The 21680-nt window shown below is 42.1% G+C and overlaps 1 protein-coding gene across 2 annotated transcripts; it reads right to left on the minus strand.

The window, feature by feature from the left end:
• Nucleotides 1-9506: 9506 nt before the first annotated feature.
• GMNN (geminin DNA replication inhibitor) lies at nucleotides 9507-19310 on the minus strand. 2 transcript variants are annotated; one of them, XM_042985598.1, is made up of 7 exons: nucleotides 19223-19310; nucleotides 17334-17391; nucleotides 13349-13426; nucleotides 12655-12802; nucleotides 12052-12134; nucleotides 11634-11744; nucleotides 9507-9918 (listed from the first exon to the last, which is right to left on the minus strand). In XM_042985598.1, the coding sequence occupies exons 2-7, from the start codon at nucleotides 17382-17384 to the stop codon at nucleotides 9757-9759; spliced, it is 633 nt and encodes a 210-aa protein (XP_042841532.1). In that variant the 5' UTR covers nucleotides 17385-17391; nucleotides 19223-19310; the 3' UTR covers nucleotides 9507-9756. The 2 variants fall into 2 exon arrangements, with proteins under 2 accessions (XP_042841532.1, XP_007074484.1); XM_007074422.3 differs by lacking the exon at nucleotides 19223-19310 and adding an exon at nucleotides 18732-19009.
• Between the last annotated feature and the right edge of the window lie 2370 nt (nucleotides 19311-21680).

Genomic DNA, 21680 nt, shown 5'->3' on the forward strand with positions numbered 1-21680 from the left:
CTGTTTAAGATGACCTCATAAAGGGACACCTGGGTGGCTCAGTCAGTTGAGTGTCCGACTCTTGGTTTCAGCTCAGGTCACGATCTCACATTTCATGAGTTTGAGCCCCACATCGAGCTCTAAGCTGACAGCACGGAGCCTGCTTGGGATTCTCTCTCTCTCCCTGTCTCTCTGTCCCTCCCCCGCTTGTGCTATCTCTGTCTCTCTCAAAATAAATAAATAAACTTTAAAAAAATTTTTTTAAATAAAAATAAAATGACCTCATAAAATGTAGGTTCATAAAACGGGGATTCAGTGAACGATGCATTACCTATACAACTGTTAGGAGCAATGGTGTGTTTGGGGGGGGGGTCATCAGATGACATTAAGCCAAGGCACCTAGAAATGCCGAACCCTAACCTCGCCCACAGCCACCTCTCGTAATGGACACTACCCCACCTGTGCCCTTTTAGCCCTATCTCAGTGCTGATCTTCTCATCATCCAGCTGCCACGACTTTATCTGAGAGGGTTTTCTGGCCACCAAAGCATGATCCCTTCGCACGTGAGGCCAGCTGAAAGTTCGGGGCAATTAACACTCAATAAAACCTCAACTCAACTCCACCGGTACAACTCTGGATGGAGCCGGGGTGCCGCGTGTTCAGACGTCTAGAGACAGCCTGAAGGTAGGCTCTTGGGTTTTCCTACAATGATGTACACAATCCCTGTATTATCGGTTAGAGAATAAGTAGCAGAAAGCCTGCACTTGACTTCTGTGCTACGCAGTCTCATTAAAAGCTTTAGTGCAAAAAGCAGTATTTATTGCAAGTGCCTAAAGGCACATTGACAGTTGCCTTAAGTTGCAGCCAGTGGATGTTGAATTTTTCACCTTTTTCACAAACTGGCTTTGACTGAGCTGTGCTTCAATGTGACGGTAAAATGGTAATGCAGTTCTGTGATCCCTGCTTGTATTTCTTATAGGAGGGCTGATCACATCACGCGGATTCATAGGGATCTTGGCACAAGTGTTCTCAGGTGTTAAACCAGAGAAAGCTGTGTTCTGCTGAGCAACTGTGTATTCTCATCCTCTGTGAATTTTGTGAATGCAGACTTTCTCAAACCAGAATCCCATTTATGGTGGTAGATTAAGGGTTGAAAATTGGAAGTCCCATTTAGAGACTGGGTCATGGTCAGAAATTACTTTTTGTTAATGCTTTTTATTTTATTATTTTTTTGAAGTTTATTTTAAGAGAGAGAGAGAGAGAAAGAGAACCAGCAGGAAAGGGGCAAAAGGGAGACAGAGGATCCAAAGTGGGCTCTGTGCTGACAGCACGGGGCTCAAACTCCCAAACTGTGAGATCGTGACCTGAGCTGAAGTCGGACGCTTAACTGACTGAGCCACCCAGGTGCCCCTGTTAATGCTCTTTAAAATTAAATTTTAATAGTAATGTCCAAGTAATACACAAACATAATTTAAAAAGTCAAATAATGCGGGGTGTCTGGGTGGCTCACTCAGTTGAGTGCCTGACTTTGGCTCAGGTCATGATCTCACGGTTCGTGAGTTCGAGCCCTGCATCCGGCTCTGTGCTGACAGCTAAGAGCCTGGAGTTTGCTTAGGATTCTGTGTCTCCCTCTCTCTCTGCCCCTCCTCAGCTTATGTGCCCTCTCTCAAATATAAACATTTTAAAAAAAATTTAAGTCAAATAATACAATGACTCAGACTGAGAAATAGCAGTCCCTTAACCCCTTCCTGATTCGCACTCCCAGAGACGACCATTTGAGGTTTTTTGTCTGTTTCTTCTGGTTTTTATTATTATTATTGTTTTATTATTATGACTATCCTAGTTCTAAATAGTTCACATAAGGGCACCTGGGTGGCTCAGTCGGTTGAGCGTCCAACTTCGGCCCAGGTCATGATCTCACGGTCCGTGGGTTCAAGCCCCGCATCGGGCTCTGTGCTGACAGCTCAGAGCCTGGAGCCTGTTTCAGATTCTGTGTCTCCCTCTCTCTCTGACCCTCCCCTGTTCATGCTCTGTCTCTCTCTGTCTCAAAAATAAATAAACATTAAAAAATAAGTAGTTCACATATATTGCTAATTCTTTTTTCCCCCCAATTTTAGGTAATTTTCTTTTTACTTCTTACTATGACTGACAAGGTCTTAAGGTTCTAACCCTGTTCCTTGCTGGGGTTTCCCCTTCGTCTCTCAATATAATTGTGCCACAATTGTCCATTAAAACAAGAGGAGTACTTCAGCGTTTTTCATGGCTAAGTAGTATGTGTAGTATCGTTTCCTTCCTCATACAACTGTTTTCCCTGGAGTTTGATTCCCTTGTTGTGTTGCTTAGTTTCATTCACGGATTTCCATTCTCCATAACTGTTCAGCCACCCAATACTTACACGCTGAGTAATTGTTTCCTCTTGAAGACAGACCCCCACCCCCATCCTAGATGCCACCATGCTATTGTTCCCATTTGGGCCTCCCACCTGGCTAGCAAAGATTTTAGGATTTCCCTTCACCACCAGGGATCCCCTCTATCCCTCCCATGTTGGGGGATCCCACATACTATTGAGGGATCCCACATACTTTTGCTTTCCTTTTTCTGGTTCACTCCCACACCTGAATTTGGAGCGGGTTTTCCACTAGTTTCCTCAGAAAGAATGAAGAGGAGGTTAATTTTTGGAGATCTGCCATTTCCGACGATACGTTTATTTTTCTGGAGGGATCATTTGACTTCAGCCAGCCTCTGACCCTGGAGGAGCAGCAGAGGACCTCAAACTCCTCACTCCTCAGAAGAGAAGAGCCAGGCTCTGTTTTTCCCAAAGCCTATAGTCAGTGAGGTCACTCACCTCTGCTGAAACCAGGAGTGTTACAGGACTGGAGTTTCCCACTCCTGGAAGAAAACCTCAGATTTAGATTTTCTTTTTAATGTTTATTCACTTTTTGAGAGACCGAGTACAAGCAGGGGAGGGGCAGAGAGAGAGGGAGACACAGAATCCGAAGCAGGCTCCAGGCTCTGAGCTGTCAGCACAGAGACCAACGCGGGGCTCAAACTCACAAACCACAAAATCAGGCCCTGAGCTGAAGTTGGACATTTAACTGACTGAGCCACGCGGGTGCCCGAAAACACCAGATTTAGAAAAGTAGCAGGTTCCCTGCTGGAAAGAATACTTTCCAGAGATATTCTATCTGTATACAAGGAAATGTACATATATCCCTTTTCTTAGTCTTGTTTTAACATATAGTAGCATTTTATTTGCAGCAATTTTTTTCTGGTATTCACCTTTTTAAAAATTGAAGTATAATTAACATATAATACTAGATTAACTTCAGGTGTACAATGTAATGATTCAACAATTCTATACATTACTCAGTGCTCATCGCGACAAGTGGTTTTTTTTGTTTTGTTTTGTTTATTTTGAGACAGAGTGTGAATGAGCATGAGCGGGGGAGGGGCAGAGAGAGAGGGAAAGAAAGAATCCCAAGCAGGCTCCACACTGTCCGCACAGAGCCTGATGCGGGGCTCAAATCACTAACCATGAGATCATGACCTGAGCTGAAATCAGGAGTCGGACACTTAACCAACTGAGCCACCCCGGTGTCCCATGATAAGTGTACTCTTAATCCCCTTTATCTATTTCACTTATCACCCCCCACACGCCATCTTTCCTCTGGCAACCACCAGTTTGTTCTCTGTATTTAAGAGTCTGTTTTGAGTTTGTCTCTTTTTTTCTGTTTCTTGAATTCCACATGAGTGAAATCATCTGGTATTTGTCCTTCTCTGACTTCTTTCACTTAGCGTAATACCCTCCAGGTCCATCCATGCTGTTTGTTGCCCATGTCAAGAGTTCCTGCTTTTGTATGGCTGAGTAATATTCCATTGTCTATATACCTACATCATCTATATCTCACGTCTTTATCCACTCATCTATTCTGCACATCTATAATCTATATGCCATCTATCCCACACTTCCTTTATCCATTCATCTATCTATGGACACTTGGGCTGCTTCCGTATCTTGGCTGTTGTAAATAATGCTGCAATAAAGAGAGGGTGTATTTATCTTTTCAAATTAGTGTTTTCATTTCCTTTGGGTAATCATCTAGCAATGGGATTACTGGATCATATGGTTAATTGCAACTTGTAACTTTTTGAGGAGCCTCCATACTGCTTTCCCATGGTATCTGTACCAATTTACATTTCTGCCGACAGTGCACAAAGGTTCCTTTTTCTCCACATCCTTGCCAACGCTTGTTATTTCTTGTGTTTTTTTATCTAAGTCATTCTGACAAGTGTAAAGTGATGTCTCATGGTGGTTTTAATTTGCATTTCTCTGGTGATGAGTGATGTTGAGCATCTTTTCATGTGTCTGTTGGTCATTTGTAGGTCTTCTCTGGATAAATGTCTATTCAGGTCCCCTGCCCATTTTTTAGTTGGATTATGTGTGTGTGTGTGTGTGTGTGTGTGTGTGTGTGTGTTGAGTTACAGAAGTTCTTTATATATTTTAAATATTAACCCTTTATTGGATATGTCATTTGCAAATATCTTCTCCCATTCAGGAGGGTGCCTTTTTGTTTTGCTGGTTTCCCTCACTGTGCAGAAGCTTTTTAGTTTGGTTTAGTCCCAACAAAGTAATTTTGTTTTTGTTTCCTTTGCCTCAGGAGACCTATCTAGAAAAGTGTTTTTATGACTGATGTAGAAGAACACATAGCCAGCGATTTCTTTAACAATTTTTATGGCTTCAGGTCTCACATTTAAGTCTATAACCCATTTTGAGTTTATTTTTGTGTATGGTGTAAGAAAGTGGTCCCGTTTCATTCTTTTCCATGCTGCTGTCCACTTTTCCCAGCACCATTTATAGAAGAGATGGTATTTTCCCCTTGTACGTTCTTGCCTCATCATAAATTGACCAGAAAAGTGTGGGTTTATTTCTGAGATCTCTAGCCTGTTCTACTCGCCCATATGTCCATCTTTGTGCCAGTGCCATACTGTCTTGATTACTACACCTTTGTTGTGCATCTTGTGATCTGGGATGGTGATACCTCCAGTTTTGTTCTTCTTTCTCAAGATAGTTTTGGCGATACGTGGTCTTTTGTGCTTCCATACAAATTCTAGGATTATTAGTTCTAGTTCTGTGAAAGATGGTGTTGTATCTGCCAATACTTTATCTTGGTCTAGGTTCTATACCTTAAAGAATAGATCATTAAGTAGATCTATTAAATAGATAAGATAGAACAAATAGAATAAATAGAATAGATAAATAAATAGATCATTAAATGATCTTAAATATAGATCATTTCACATGTGTGGGAACATATCTGTGGAATAGATTTCTAGAAATGGGATTGCTTAGCAATACTCATATTTTTGTTTAAGTTTCCTTCTGTGCCCTGTTTTGTCACTTTTCCTTCATCCTCCCTGGCTATTAACTGACTCATCAGTGTGAGATTATGTCTGTTATAGATTACTGTCATTTTTAATGGGGTCTAGGGAGACAGAGTAGCTAAATGGCTGGGTTTGACTCACATGCTTAACCGGAAACTGCTAAGGCCCCTCTTCTGACAATGCTTAGAGAACTTTTGGTTAACATTTTATCTATGGAAACGTAGCTTATGAGGCTTCTGTTGTTGTATTCAGATTCCTCTTTGGACTCTAGCACACGTGGAAGTTGAAGGTGGTAAAATAAAAGGCTGAAGCGGGCCTTGAGACATTCATATGCTAAGCTTGGAATTTAAAACTGGTTTACCAAAGTGTTAACACTCAGTTACTTTACTTTCCTTGGTTGCTCCTTACAACTGCATCTCTCCCCAACATTTGAGTTCTCCTAGAAGCGAACTCCAGTTAAGAATTTGAATGCAGGGACCGTATTTGCAAGATTGACCTAAGGAACTAAGAACAGGGTTGGGGAGAAAGCCGATAGAAGGTGTGTTATCAAAAAGTTACTATCTAGGTAAAAGGGAACTTGTGATCCTACTGAGGGACTGCTCTAGTAAATACACAGCACACACCTCAGTTATCCTGCCCAGAGGCCCCAGGAGCTCAGACACACCAGCTCCTATCCTTCTTGGGCGAAAGATAATGACCTCATTAGCTAAAACCTAAAATTCGACTGAGGTATCTTGGAAGAGGCAGGGTGGGCACAGGGTGGTTTTTCTAAACAAAGTCTCAAGGGCCCTAAGGCTGCGTAGTGACATGTGTGGTGCTCTGGCTCGTTAGAATCAATTTTTCTTCTGATGACATTTCATTTCTTTTGAGGGGATATCTCATCCACGGTGTAGTCTTAAGAGACCGTCAACCCAGCCATCTTGCCCTTCCGAGGAGCAGTGACATAAGCCGGGCTATGCCAATCTTGCCATCTCAGGAAAGGGGAGAAAATCAAACAGCACTAAGACAACGTCGATTAGCACCTGCTTCGGGGTCCCCAGTGCCACTCTGACTTCTGCTTCCTCAGGACCATTGTAGTCTTCTGATGAATCCCATTTTTGTTCATGGCAGACAGGATTAGTTTCTCTGTTTTACAAAGAACTCCAAGAAAGGCAAGAAGAGACACGTTCAGAAATTTTTTAGAATAGCTTTTCTACATACATCTTAGTAACATTTCACTTTCTTCACAGACCTTCTCACCACGCCACCCCCGCGACCATACCCACTGTTTTTAAACTTGTACCAGTGTATAGAAAAGCAATTAATGTAGGGATATTTTAAAATCTGGCCACTTAATTTGTTTCTGGTTGCTCTTGTTTCTTATGTAAATGAGTTCTTTTTCCTTCCCATAATTAGCTTTATTTGGTTTGATTGCACCAGACTGAGACCGCGAAAAGAATTTGTAATAATTGTGGTCCATTCTTCTCTAGTTCATGACCTTACAAGTTTCTAAAGCTTTGCCTTTAACCATTCACCATGTGATGCTAGGCATAGGAAGATAGTTTTATCAAGTTGCAATTTCTTCTTTTCCAAGCTTAATCGTATCCGTGCTGTTATTTATTAGGATTATGGGCTTCCTCCCACCTTCAATGTTCAGAATTTCAAGCGTGCACTAAAACTAGAACAATCTTGCATTCCTGGGATAAACCCCAAGTTGGTCATCATGTTTTATCTTCCAGGATACAACTGGATTAGATTTACCATTTTATTTAGGATTTTTCCATCTGTATTCCCCCTCCAACCCTTTATGGGCCATCCTGGTTAGTTTTCGTATGTAATACTAACTGTATAGAATATATTGACAAATTAGTTCAGTCTAATCCAGGCTTCCCACATTAACGGTTTTCCAACAGATTCTTAACCTATTGATATCCTTACAGAAGCTCTCCCGAATTTTTTTAAGCCAACGTCAAAGAAGTTACTCTAACTTGCCAGATGTGATGGACCTCTGACTCTATCTTCAAGGCATTTCACTGAGGTGTTCTGACTTTAGATACCTAATTGAAAATCAGACCTGGGGCGCCTGGGTGGCTCAGTTAAGTGTCCAACTTCGGCTCAGATCATGATCTCACAGTTTGTGAGTTCAAGCCCTGCGTTGGGCTCTGTGCTGACAGCCTGGAGCCTGCTTCAGATTCTGTGTCTCCCTCTCTCTCTCTGTCCCTCCCCCACTCACACCCCCTCTCGCTCTCAAAAATAAACACTAAGAAAAAAAGAAAAGGAAAATCAGACTCACCTAAAAGTAATTCTTCCAAATTCTCTGTCAACTAGTTCCCAAATGCTAGGCTTAAAAATCTATCACCCCAAGTTTCCTCTTGAAATCTCTCAAAACCACTTCAAGGTCCTTAGGCAATGATTTGCTTTCTATCAAGATTCTGGTTGTATTTAAATGGAAGCATACAGCAGGTACTCTTACCTTGTTTCTTTCACTCAACGTCATGGAGATCTGTCCATGTTGTTTATGCGTACAGTGACTTTTTGTTTTGAGACAAAGCATGCATGAGTTGGGGAGGGGCAGAGAGAGGAGAATCCCAAGCAGGCTCCACACTGTCAGCGTGAAGCCCTACATGGGGCTCAAACCCACAAACTGAGATCATGACCTGCGCTGAAAATCAAGAGTCGGATGCTTAACTGAGTGAACCACCCAGGTGCCCCTCTAGTTTTTAATTCCATCTTTGGGCTAATGGCCCATCCCTAAAACAGAGCTGCACTAACACAGTAGCCATCGGCCTCATGCAGCCATTTAAAAACAAATGCAGTTCCTCACTCCCACTAGCCCCATCTCAAGTCCTCAACAGCCACATATGGCTAACTGGTCATCACACTGGACAGCAAAGATATTTCTAACATCTCAGAAAGTTTCCTGGACAGTGTTGCTGTAGATTAATCATCTTTTTTTTTTTTTTTTTTTTTTTAAGTTTATCGCTCTCAAAAATAGAGTGCAAACAGGGAAGGGGCAGAGAGAGAGGGAAGCATAGAATCTGAAGCAGGCTCCAGGCTCTGAGTTGACAGCACAGAGCCAGATGCGGGGCTCAAACTCACAAACCGGGAGATCATAACCTGAGCCAAAGTCGGATGCTGAACCAACTGAGCCACCCAGGAGCCCCAATAACCACTTCCATTCTTAAAGCATTTAGTTAAGACACTGTAGTAAAGGTTTTAATCCTCAAATAACACTGAGGCAGACTTCATCTCAACATAGGAGATAAGAACATTAGGTGAGCCTGGGTGGCTGTCAGTTGAGCGTCTGACTTTGGCTCAGGTGGTGATGTCAGTTTGTGAGATCGAGCCCCGCATCAGGCCCTGTGCTGACAGCTCAGAGCCTGGAACCTGCTTCAGAGTCTCCCTCTCTCTCTGCCCCTCCCCTGCTCATGCTCTGTTTCTCTCTCTCAAAAATAAACATTAAAAATTAAAAAAAAAAATCAAGTTTTATATGGAGAAATAACTTGCCACAGTCATTTAAGGCTTGACCGTGCTCTTTATTGCCAGTCTACACGAAGGTATGTGTATGCTTCTCACAGAACACATTCTATCCCAGTGCTATATACTTTATAAACAATTCCCTTTGTCCTTTTCTTCATTCAAAACACCTATGGGAAATTTCTAACTTAATCTCTTACTCTCTTATTCCTCAATATATACTCCATACTATCCCATATGTGAAATGTGTGAAGAGAAAGTTTCAGAACTTTTACCTTTTGTCCCCCTGCATCTCTTAAGTGCAATTTCACCTGCCTTCCAACCCCCAAAAGATGGTCACGATCATCACCATTTTAAGCTTCTGAGAAGAGTCTGATTATGCCAGGCAGTTGAGCCTTTACCTGGCTGATCTGATCTATGTGGGGAGCTTTTGATACTAAAGTCTCCTACTCAATGATCAAAAGTACCCAGTAAGAACATCTGGAAACCAACAGTCCCTACAATGAGCTTGAGGTACAACCAAATTTGGGAGTAAAAACCTCAACTATCTCAGTATTAAGAGGGACAAATTCATTTTCTCCTTGTTTCCTCCAAGATAGCAGAGGAACAGAAAACATAAAAACCACAAAAATGGACACATTTTCTATACAGACGGCTTATACTTCATTCTTCCAAGGTACACACGACACTCAACATGAGACTGAAGTTTATTTATCATATACACAAGTGGTGTCTGACATCTGAGAAAATGCTATTTACATAAAACATCGTAGATTAAAAATACATAGTATTTGTATTTTAATACAACAGGGTCCCAGGATTCAAACAAGGAACTTTGATTCCAACTTTGCATTATACATTTGTCTGTTCTGCTACAAAGAACTATAGTGGAGGCAAACTTTGGCAGTATATTTCTCGAGAGTCAAATATTAGAGAATTTCACACATGTGGTTTTGCATCTGTAGAGGAAGATACAACTTCTTCAGCACATGTACCGATTTCTGAATCTTCCACTTCAGAGTCCTCACCAGTTTCCTCTTCAGAATCAAATTCCTGACTATTTGGTGATTCGAAGTTATCCAGAGGTCCATCATGCAGTCTCTTTTAAAAGGATAAACGAACAATTTATTGTAAATACTTAAAAGCCCAAGTCAAGTCCACTAGCAGTATGCTGATATAATTTACCCTCAATGTTCTAATGAGGTCCTTTTCATAATGCTTCCCCATTAAAGTCACCTACAATCAATCAAATGTTATATCAAAACTTCTACTATGCTAAACCATATTTCAGTAAAGTCGCAGTACTTAATATTTGCTCATTTTTTTTCAAGTTTATTTTTTTTTTTTGAGAGAGAGAGAGAGAGAGAGAGAGAGCGCGCGCACGTGAGTGAGCAAGTAGAGGCAGAGAGACAGGGAGAGAGAATCCCAAGCAGGCTCCACACTGTCAGCAGAGCCCAACAAGGGGTTCAAATTCACAAACCAGAAGATCATGACCTAAGCCAAAATCAAGTCAGATGTTTAACTGACTGAGCCACCCCAGGTGCCCCAAATTGGCCCTTTTTTTTTTTTTTTTTTTTTTTTTAAAGCACTGGCATGCTTTCACAGTGTAACTCCAATCACTTCTCAAGCTACTTATGGTGAAGGACCAGGTTTTTAAATTTCCAGTCTGCTGTGAACCAATGGCAGTTAAGAAAGCTATTACAAAAAAAGAGTGAGCTATTTCAGTACTTCCAAATGAAAACTTAAAACATTAATTCTGTCATGGCTTTAAAATGTAAGCAATTCGGTACAAGAAAAGCTTTTATTTCAGAAACTTTCTTCCTACCAGCAAGATGATTTTTTGCAAACACAAGTAAGTTTGAGACCTATTTTTTTTTTTTTAATGTTTATTTTTGAGACAGAGAGAGAGAGCGAGCTAGAGCAAGCAAGGGAGCACGAGCGAGCATGAGCAGGGGAGGGGCAGAGAGAGGGAGACACAGAATCAGAAGCAGGCTCCCGGCTCTGGGCTGTCAGCACACAGCCTGATGCGGGGTGTCAGCCCACAAGCTGTGAGATCGTGACCTGAGCCAAAGTCAAATGCTTAACCAACTGAGCCACCCAGGCTCCCCAAGACCTTTTTTTAGCTCAAGACTGTAAAATAACAATTATCAACCTAAGTCTTTTTTTTTTTTTTTTTTAAGTAACCTCTACACCCAATGAAGGGCTTGAACTCATGACCCCAAGATCAAGAGTCATGTATGCTCTACCGACAGCCAGCCAGGTGCCCTGCAGGCTAATTCTTATAAACACATTAGTTTCTTCCAAATTGAAAAGTCAGATACGACCACCAAACTCATTTAGTGCACCAATTAACAGTTTTATATATGACTGGAATGTCACACTGGCATTAAAGTTAAATTAAAACCAGTTTAAAACTTTGAACTGTAAAATAGAAAAATTTTCCATAAATTTTTCACATGTAAATAAATCTCTTTATATTTCTACAAGAAAATAGCTGTTCTGTTGCTTCATGAGAATTATCTGCAATCACTGGGCTCTTATTATGGGCAAGGACTTCTCTGAACTTTCATCATTGTTAACTCATTATTTTCACACCAAGCATATAGCACCCACTATTGTCCCATTTTACAAATGAGGAAAATGAAGGCCCGACAAGATAAATAACTTACCTGATTTAACAAACTTTATTGTGCGAGGCAGGGAGCTAAGACTCACATCCAGGAAATCGGGTTCCAGAGCCCAAACCCTTACTGATTACACTACTGCGTCCCATTGTAACAGATGATTCTGCATCAGGAGAACATTGAAATACCTACCTCGATTACCTCTGCCATATACTGTACGTGTTCTGCTACTTCCGCCAATTCTTTATTTTCCTTTTTCAGGCGGGCAATTTCATTGTCCTTCTCTTCAATCTCTTTATGAAGCTATACGATATAAGTAGAGTTCAGTATTCCATACACCTGCCATGCTACAAACCCAGACCATACGCCTCCAAGTATATATCCGATAGACACACGTAGCATGAAAGCTGCTAACACACCACCGCCTTCAGCTCTCGGTACAGGAAGCTGCTTTTGTATCACAATTCTGACGCATAAATCCTTTCCAATTAAACCTTTCTTAGGCCAACATCAAAGCTAATTTATATCGCTCTAACCAAACATGTGAAGTAATAGAAGGAAAATCCTCCTGGAATGTTAAAAACTGCCACAAATTCTATTTGGTACATACTTTCTCATTTTCCTTAAGTGCTTCATAGAGAGCCTTCCTCCGTTTCTCTGCCACTTCTTTCCAATATTGAGAGGATGGGTTTTCTAAAATAAATGAATGTTTTACATATAGACCTTGAAGACAAGGTTACATGCTGCTATAAAAAAACACTACTTTTTTCTACTAAACAAATCCTTCCACAAGATTTATAAAGCATCACTAGGTTCCTTTTGATCTCCACTGCCATTCAACAATTAGTAGATCCAACCGGCTCCCTCTCTTTGCCGTGTTTCTGCTGGCTCCCCTCATTTTCTGACATACTCAAATCCCTTTCTTCAAATCCATTCTCTACACACTTTTCTTCTGAAAAGACGATTTCCAAGTTTTATAACCCTTAATTAATCACTACCATCCACATCTGGATCTTACCAAACAGTAAGGCCGGCCCAAGCTTACAGTGTATGTGTATTTACAACCATAAGAAATTTTAAATTACCAAAACATTTGAGTAAAATACCTAATTGTGTCTCCAGGTTAAGAGGTTGTGTGCAGAATTCATAACTGTACAACAAATATTTACCTTTATTAAGAAATTTAAGATAAAAGTTATACATATTTTCATACCTGCAATCATAAGATCAAATGCTTCCTGAGTAACTCCACTAAAATCTTTATTTTCACTATGTTCTGGGACAATAACAACTCCAGCGCTGGAATTCTTAGATGTTAACTGGTCGTTCCAATGTTTCCTTTTGGACAAGTCTTTAACCAACTATAATGAAAATACGTACATCAATCTCATTTATTTTGATTTAGTGAATGAAAGTTGGGCGGTTTTGTCAGTATGTATTAAAAATAGAGTGCTCATCTTTTTTATATCTTTGGATCTTTTAAAAAATCATACATTTTAAAACTCTACGAAAATGTATAGTTATTTTAGAAACCTTATTTGCAGCAACTAGATTAGGCTTGGGTCTAAGGCTTAGCTGAAATCATGTTTATTGTTTAAATAACGGGAGTGCCACAGAAAGGTTATTTTCAACCTTGCAAAAGTCTAGAAGCCCTCATCAGTGATTCTATCCTGATAGATAAAATCTAACATTTTATTCCCAAAACGTCAAACATTACTCCTGTTGGCTACTCAGAACTTACTACACCATCCCAGTCCTACTAATTATTCATACCAATTCTAAACTCAACCATCACTACACAAATCACTGCTGTGAGAAACATGCAATTGTTACTCTGGTTTCAATGATTTAGACATCTCTGTAAAGGCAGGCTCATCAGAACCCCATTCCAGCCCAGCAACACATACCTCATTTTCTCTTCCAACGAGAGCTCCAGCTGCAGAAGGCTGAATCATCTTCAGAGTCCTTCTTGGGACAGGACTATTCTAGAAGTCAACATAATTTATTATCTGGTTACTGAGTTGTTATATGGGTTGTTGCTCTTTTATTCCTGCTATGATTTAGGAAAAAAGAAACACTAAGAACACTAGTATTTGTTCTGCTATATAATTTTATTGTTTTTTCTTTCTAATGCTTATTTTTGAGAGAAAGACAGAGTGTGAGCAGGGGGAGGGGCAGAGACACAGAACCCAAAGCAGGCTCCAGGCTCTGAGCTGTCAGCACAGAGCCCGACGCGGGGCTCGAACTCACCAACAGTGAGATCATGACCTGAGCTGAAGTGAAGTCAGACGCTTAACCGACTGAGTCACCCAGGCACCCCTGTTCTTCTATATAATTTTATAATGTTGCATATGAGCAACACATTGGTTTATTCAACTAGCAAACGTGTTATCTCCCTAAAATTATAATAAAGTTTGAAAAAATCCTAAGAATGGCTCATATTACCCAAACACGAGTTTGCTACACGAGGAGTTTGCTACACGAGTAGCATTCCTCCTTCCATTTCAATATATGCTGTTATTACAGTCATTTTGTCAACTAATCACATCTAGTTAGAACAAAAATATAACAAAATTTCTAAGCTCTAATACTTCAAACCGTATGTGATGAATTCCAGTACAACGGGAGTACTTGTATTCCCTCTTAAAAAGATCTGCCACAAAGATGTCTTAGCATTTACCGTAGAAACCCACAGAAGAGGGAAATTGAGGAAAAAGATTAATTATTTACACCGCAAAATACTTCTTTCCCTAAACAAAAGGATTCATCTCAGACTTCCGTTAAATAGTGAACATTTCCTAACACACTTGTATGTATTTACCAAAGGAATGTAATTTTTTTTTAAATGTTCATTTTTTTGAAAGACTGGGGGGGGGAAGGGGCAGAGAGAGAGGGAGACACAGGATGGGGAGCGGGCTGAAACTGAAACTCCCACACCATGAGATCACGACCTGAGCCAAAGTCAGAGGCTCAACTGACTGAGCCACCCACGCACCCCAGGAATATAATTTTCAAGAACGTACTTTACACAAAACCAAATACACCTGTAAGAGGACCTGACTGCAGAAGCAGTTTTGCTTCAAGCCTGCTCATCCGGAGACGGCCAAAATGGCAGTGCTGGAGGCGCCAGGGTACTGTAAAACGCCCATGCTCCAGTTTTGAAAAAAATATACCCTTCCTTAAAATATGTGAATAGATTCCCACAGATTTCCTGACCTGAAAGCCCTGTTTTCGCAAAAAATCATTAGTTATACTGCCACCATGGGTTAGCAAACAAAGGTGCACACTCGAACAAGGGCTGCAAGAACATGACACCAAAGCAGCGTGAGAAAGTTACCGATTCCATACTGCAGTTCACATGGCAAGAGCTCGCCTTTCCCACGGTAAACTTTCTACCGCTGATCATTATCTCACTGTTTAACCGAAGAACAAATGCCAACCACTCTGAGAACAAATATTACACCAACACTGCAGATGTCATTTTATAGATTAGTCACCGGCCCCCAGACAAACAGAAGAAAACCTAACTTGGGATCCTTAAGAATGGGAGGTGTTAATTTATTTAAATGCTTGCTACTTATAATGGCCAAAGAAGCCAGATAAATCACTGTCAGAAAAAAAATGAGTTTTCAAGATTAACTTTTATACATGTAAGCTTTAAGCATCCAGCCCCAAAAATGTAATATTGCTATTGTCATTTTCTTTATACAGATTATACACTGGAATAACAGATTCTTTAGAGCCAAAATATTCTTATACATTAATGGGCCATAATGTTTTTATAAATCAATTTAAGACTCTGTGAACCCTTCTCTCTCTCTCCCTCAAAAAGAAAAAACACACACACAAAAGCACTACTCACAGGGAATTTTGCATACAACTGGTAAGAAATCCATGAGCAACCATAATTCACTCTTACAGATCTATTTTTATTTAAAAAAAATTTAACGTTTTATTTTTTTTAAGAGACAGGGACAGAGCTTGAGCAGAGGAGGGACAGAGAGAGAGGGAGACACAGAATCCGAAGCAGGCTCCAGGCTCTGAGCTGTCAGCACAGAGCCAGACGTGGGGCTCAAACCCATGAACCATGAGGTCATGACCTAAGCCGAAGTCGGATGCTCAACCACTGAGCCACCCTGGCACCCTTTACAGATCTAGTTTTAGTCTAATTTTCTTGTTTTACATAGATGTAAACAGAGGCTGCAATGTTAAATAATTTACCCAAGGGGTGCCTGAGTGGCTCAGTCGGTTAAGCAAACGACTTCCGCTCAGGTCATGATCTCATGGTTCATGAGTTCGAGCCCCAAGTCGAGCTCTGTGCTGACAGCTCAGAGCCTGGAGCCCATTTCAGATTGCGTCTCTGCCTGCCCCTCCACCGCTTGCACTCTGTCTCTCGCATTGCCTCAAAAACAGACATTAAAAAAGTAAATAAATTCACCCAAGGTCACAGTTTTCGAGGCCGAATCAGAACCAACCAGAACTCTAATCCTTTTATATCCGAGATAGTTTTACTCTAGCTAGTAAACATTAGATTCCTCCTTAAATAGAAGGATCTGCTGAAATCTGGGATTTGCCTCAAAATAATTAGGTGACTCAAGGAGTGAATGAGGATGTAGATGAAACAAGACTGGCAATATCCTGGTAATTGTCAATTGAGAGTATTATACTACTGACTCTTGAGTATTTAAAAATTTTTATACAAATTATCAATGCACGGTATTAAGAAAAACAATGTAAGGACACAAAAGCAAGGTCAACCACCTATTAACAAGCATCTGCTATCCCTTATGAAAAGCTTTTATTTACTCTATTTAATTTGAATCTGCAAACTGATAGATTTCCCGAAGATGTCTCATTCTCAGGAATCCTCAGCAGCTAAGTTGTGCAGCAGAACCTAGTGAAGTTGTAAATTCATTTAGAACCTTAAAAGCAAAGTCAGTCAAAATTACAAATTCAAAATTAAACTCTGTTCTTATTATTATAGAATAAATATTTGGGATAAGATTTCCAGTGACACTATTATACAGGGATTCAAAAAGTGTAGCAAAACAAGCAGGTTAGATGGTAAGGAGTATAATGTACTCTGAAAACACGTACGATATAATGCAAGATGTGTCTCTGTGCTCAAAGACACAAAGGATTTTAATAAAAATCATTTCAGAAAACGTAGGAGTGGAAAGAAAGCAACACAATCTTACAGAAAATCCTAAAGAAGCTACTAAAAAACTATTAAATCTAATACACAATTTCAGCAAGGCTGCAGGACACATCAAATTCAAAATATAAAAATCACCTGTTTTCTATACACTAGCAATGAGCACACAGAAAATTTAATGCAAGAAACAATTCTATCTACAATAGCATTAATAAAATACTTAGGCAAAAAATTAAACAAAAGGAGCATAAAACTCAATACTCTGAAAATTACAAAACAGTATTGAAAGAAATTTAAAGATAACCTCAATAAATGGAAAAAACATAGCACATTCATGGATCATAAAACTTACTTTTCCCCATAATTAATTTTTTCAAGGTTCTCTGTTGTTACCTGTCCTCTGGCTAAAAAAGTTCGATACTTCAAAGTTTATAGAAATTACAGCCAGGTTAAATTTTGTTAAATTATGTCAAACTAGGAGTGCCTGGGTGGTGCCTGTTAAGCGTCCCCAACTTTTGATTTCGGCTTGGTCATGATCTCATGGTTTTGTGAGTCCGAGTCACATGTCAGGCTCTGCACTGACTGTGCTTGGGATTCTCTCTTTCTGTCTCTGCCCCTCCCCTGCTGGTGCTCTCTGTCTCTCTCAAGATAAACAAACTTAAAAAAATTTTTTTAAACTTATGTCAAACTACTTCTAACCACATGCTTTCTAAAACAAAAGTGATCCTATCACATACCTTTATGTTCTCTTTGATTTCTTCATGTTTCTGCTTCATATTGGGATTCATGATACACCTGGTGAAGCAAAAAAGATTAGTAATTCATAAGCAGAAAATGGTTTGCACCTGAAGGTGGAGTGCAGATTTTTGTTGTTGAAAATACTTAACGACCATAGAAATCCTACCACTGTATGGTGGAACTATCTCATCTCACGGTACCCAAACTCAGCCCTATCGATGACCAAAGTGTCTAAAGTTAGTGACTCTTAGTATCTGTATTATACACACAAATAATTCTGGTTGGAAACATCTTGTTACAACAGGAAAATTATGTATTCTAAACAGTTTTACAAAACACTATTCTGTCTTGGATTAAATACAGAAAAGAGCTGAGAAATGGTCACCAAGAGAAGCAAATACGGTCACCAGGTACTTGGGTATGCTCAGGTCCATCCTTAAGAAGAGCATTCTAGGGGCCCCCGGATGGCTCAGTGGGTTAAGCACCCAACTCTTGGTTTTGGCTCAGGTCAGGATCTTATGGTTTTGTGCCGCCACCACAGAGCCTGTTTGGGATTCTCTCTCTCCCCCTCCCCTAACTCGCTCTGTCTCGGGTCTCTCTCAAAAGAAACAAACTTTAAAAAAAAAGAATAGCATTCTAACTTTGCTGTTTCAAAGGCAGCTTTAAGCTGTAATAAAATTGGCTCTGGTAACCAGCAGTTAGTAATGATTTAATATCCAATCAAATGAGATTATATAATTACATCTGTAGGGAATGTTTAACCACCACCGTGAACTGAGTGAGACATTGAGGGAAGAAAGAGGGAGAAGATAAAGGGATTACGCAATGTGGTTAACCAGACCACAGGGCCAGAACTCACTCCAAATCCAACCTTCGAAGGTCCTGGATAGGTCTATACCTGCCAAATAGATCTCCCCGATACATGTCTATACCAGCCAAATACATCTCCCTGACTTCTGTGGTGTGTGCCTTTACTCAGTGCAGTGGCTTTCCAACTTTGACAATGACACACCTCCTGTGCCCCAGCACACACACAATCCCCAACTGTATGATGCTATTTTCTATCCTATTTCAGGTTGAGCCAATGCGGGCGGGGACCCACTACCCTGAGCAATGTTTATTTTCAAAGTGCGGGTCGCAGCCTGGGATCCCTGAATCATTCACTAGGTCGTGAACATTGTTTAGAACAGGACAGAAGAGACGAGAAGATATCAGAGTGCACAGCGTGTGAGGTCCTAAGTACTGCCTCCTGAAACGTCTAATGTCCTTGTTTGGCTCCTAAACTGCGATGTAAAATGCGCTTCAGTAAGAGTCAGGGTTAAAACAGGTGAGGGTCACTGACCAAGTGCAATCTTTTGCGTCTTTATCAAACTGTGGTCAGCACCCTGCACCCTTACCTCTCCGGCGTGGGAAACGCTGACTGACCCGAGACACCAGGGTTACCAAACCGGGATCGCAGGGTCCAGAGACCTCCCCCCGGGAGCCCAGGCTGCGGACCCCTCGGATCCCGGCCAGGGAGCCGCAGAGGGTGGGGGTTCCGCCTGGCCCGACAGCCGGGCACGCGCAAGTCGGATCTCTCACGGCACCGGGTGCCCAACGGCGCCGCAACCAAGAGCCCTAAAGGAAGCCGGGGACCCGCAACTCGGCGGCCTGACCCGGAGCTCCCGCCGCGGCGCACGCGTCCGGGACGCGCCCGCCAACCAATAGGGAGCGCGGACGGCGGAGCGCGCCAAAACCGACCCAGCCAATGGGGCAGCCCCTCGCCCGCCGGCCCTGCCTCCCCCGCCACGGCCCCCGCAACGCCCGGGTCGCAGCCACCCTGACCCCCCGCCGCCGCCCGGCAGCCGTCGGGGAGCGGCCCCCGCGTACCCACTTCCCTCACACTTACCGGATGGGAGCGCCCAAGCCCCGTGGCAGACGCGGGAGGCCGTGGCAGGAACACCTCGCACGGAGCTCGCAGCCGCTGGAGTGGCTGGCGCCCGCCCCCGGCAAGGCTTGCGAACTCCGCCCGGCTGGCGCGATGGTCACGTGACCCGTTGACGCGAGACGAATCCAGCGAATCGCCTCCCGCCTCCGCCCGGGCGGCCCCACCCTTTCCCGCGCCTGCGCGGTGGGAGTAGCGCGGATTGGGGTGGGGACGCTCGGAGGTCTTTGCTCCCGCCAGGTCGCTGCCTTCCGACCTCCGTTCGGAAGCCCCTTGGGCGTGGAATGCGGTCTTCTTTGTGCCCTGTGCGCGGGAGGAAGAAGCTCTCCCCGGTAGACGGAAAACACCGGGAGAACAAGCTCTCCTATAGGTAGTGCACGACTCACCTGTCGGCACAGCCCTGGTTCCTGCACTCCTAATGGTGTGGAGGGCTCCCGTGTTGTGGTGCGGTGGGGGCCGCGGACCTGCAGCCCCTCACCCTCCCGGGGTCGGTCCAGGCGGGGGAACACGTCACTGCAGTTTTAGGGGGCAGGGACACCTTAGCAACACCTCTAGCTTTGTTTTCTCATTAATCTGCAAAATTCTCAGCCTGCTTGTGGACACATTTGGGTTCGCCAAATTCTGTCTTTTGTTTACGTCTGCGGTACTACGAGTCTGTTTTCCCATTTAACTTTCCAGGGGATTAGCATTCTCAGGGAATATCACCAGCCACGCACAGAGCCGCCTTCGGGAAGCGCTTTCTCACCTGCGTGCCCACGTGCCCCCCTGCCTGTCTCACCAATGTCTTTTTGACCGAGCTCACAAGGTACAAAGCAGTCATGTGGTCCTGGCTTTGTTGGTTAGAAATAAGGCTAAATTCATAAAGGAAACGGTCCATTGATTGGAAAACAGACTGGATTTCCAAAGTGAGAATTCTGATGACCAGTACCAAGTACAAACATGGTGTCATTTTTTTGTTTATTTATTTAGAGAGAAAGAGAATCCCAAGCAGGCTTCCAGAGCCTGATGCAGGGCTGGAACCCACAAACCATGAAACTATGACCTGAGCTGAAATCAAGAGGCAGATAGATGCTCAACCGACGGAGCCACCCAGGCGACCCAGCATGGCATCATTTGACTGAAACACCAGCCAGTCAAAATAGTAGTTCTGGCTACCAGTTTCTTGACTCAGACACGTGATGAAAAGGGATCACTGGAAAGACTCAAAATGGGTAAGTATATATTCAAAAGTATATAAAAAGTAATGTTCAGGTAGCCTGTATTACGTAGGGTGTAAAGCAAAGTTCGTGCTGTTCCTTAACAGACTTAAAAAGCTGGAAAAGAAATCTCTTCCACATGAAAATGGTAAGCAAACCAGAGAGGCAGAATCTAGAGGTCACCAAAGTTAAAAACCTAAGGAGCAGTAAGAGAATTGGTGATTTTCCAGTAGTATCATGAAGCTCACTTCCCCAAATGTAATCTATAGTTGCTAATAGTATTGTTTAGTTTTGAAATGGTGTAGGGAGACTTTTACTGTATACGTTCAGTATTGCTTTTTTTCAATTCAACATACCAAAGGAGATGATGCCTATTTTAGGAAAAAATCGTGAAGTTCCCAGAATCTGAAGCAACCATTTTACCAGCTTAGGTTAGATCCTTTCTGCTTTGCCTGCTAAATGAAAACTAGTTTATGTGACTAACTCACATCTGTACCTGTGCTATCTAGTTGGGTGGCCACTAGTCATACACTTGAAATGTATCTAGTCGTCATCGAAATGTTATAATGTAAAATATATGCTGGATGTCAAAGATTTAGTACTAAAGAATGTAAGCCATTTCCATATTTTTTTTGTATTGATTACCTGTGGAAATGATACTTTGGACATATTAAGTTAAATGCATGTATTGTTAAAATTCATTTCACTGGTTTCTTTTTTACTTTTTAAATTTAAGAAAATGTTTCTTCTTGAGAGAGAAAGAGAAAAAAAAGAGCATGCCCATATGCAGAGGAGGGGTGGGGTGAGGCGGGAGCAGAGGATCCAGAGCGGGCTCTGCGCTGACAGCAGAGAGCCCAGTGTGGGGCTCGAACTCATGAACCGTGAGATCATGACCTGAGCCGAAGTCGGACACTGAATCGACTGAGCCTCCTGGCACCCCCCTTTTTCACTTATTAGAATATGGCTACCTGAAAACAATGTAATTACGGATGTGGCTCATGTTATATTTCAGTGAGATGCGGCCGCTCTAAAATAACATATGCCATCCCGCTGAATCCTCTTAGTAGCCCTGTCACGTAGATGCTTTCCACTCCCTTCTTCACAAGACGGAGAGGCTAAGTTACATGCCAACCTCTCAGACCTGTAGGCAGTGACAGACTGAGACTTCAGACCTTCTGACTGAAAGTCCACATGTAGAAAGAGAGGTTCTGAAAATACTCCTCTCT

Source organism: Panthera tigris, chromosome B2 (genome assembly GCF_018350195.1).
Source record: "Panthera tigris isolate Pti1 chromosome B2, P.tigris_Pti1_mat1.1, whole genome shotgun sequence".
In the NCBI taxonomy this organism is placed as follows: domain Eukaryota; kingdom Metazoa; phylum Chordata; class Mammalia; order Carnivora; family Felidae; genus Panthera; species Panthera tigris.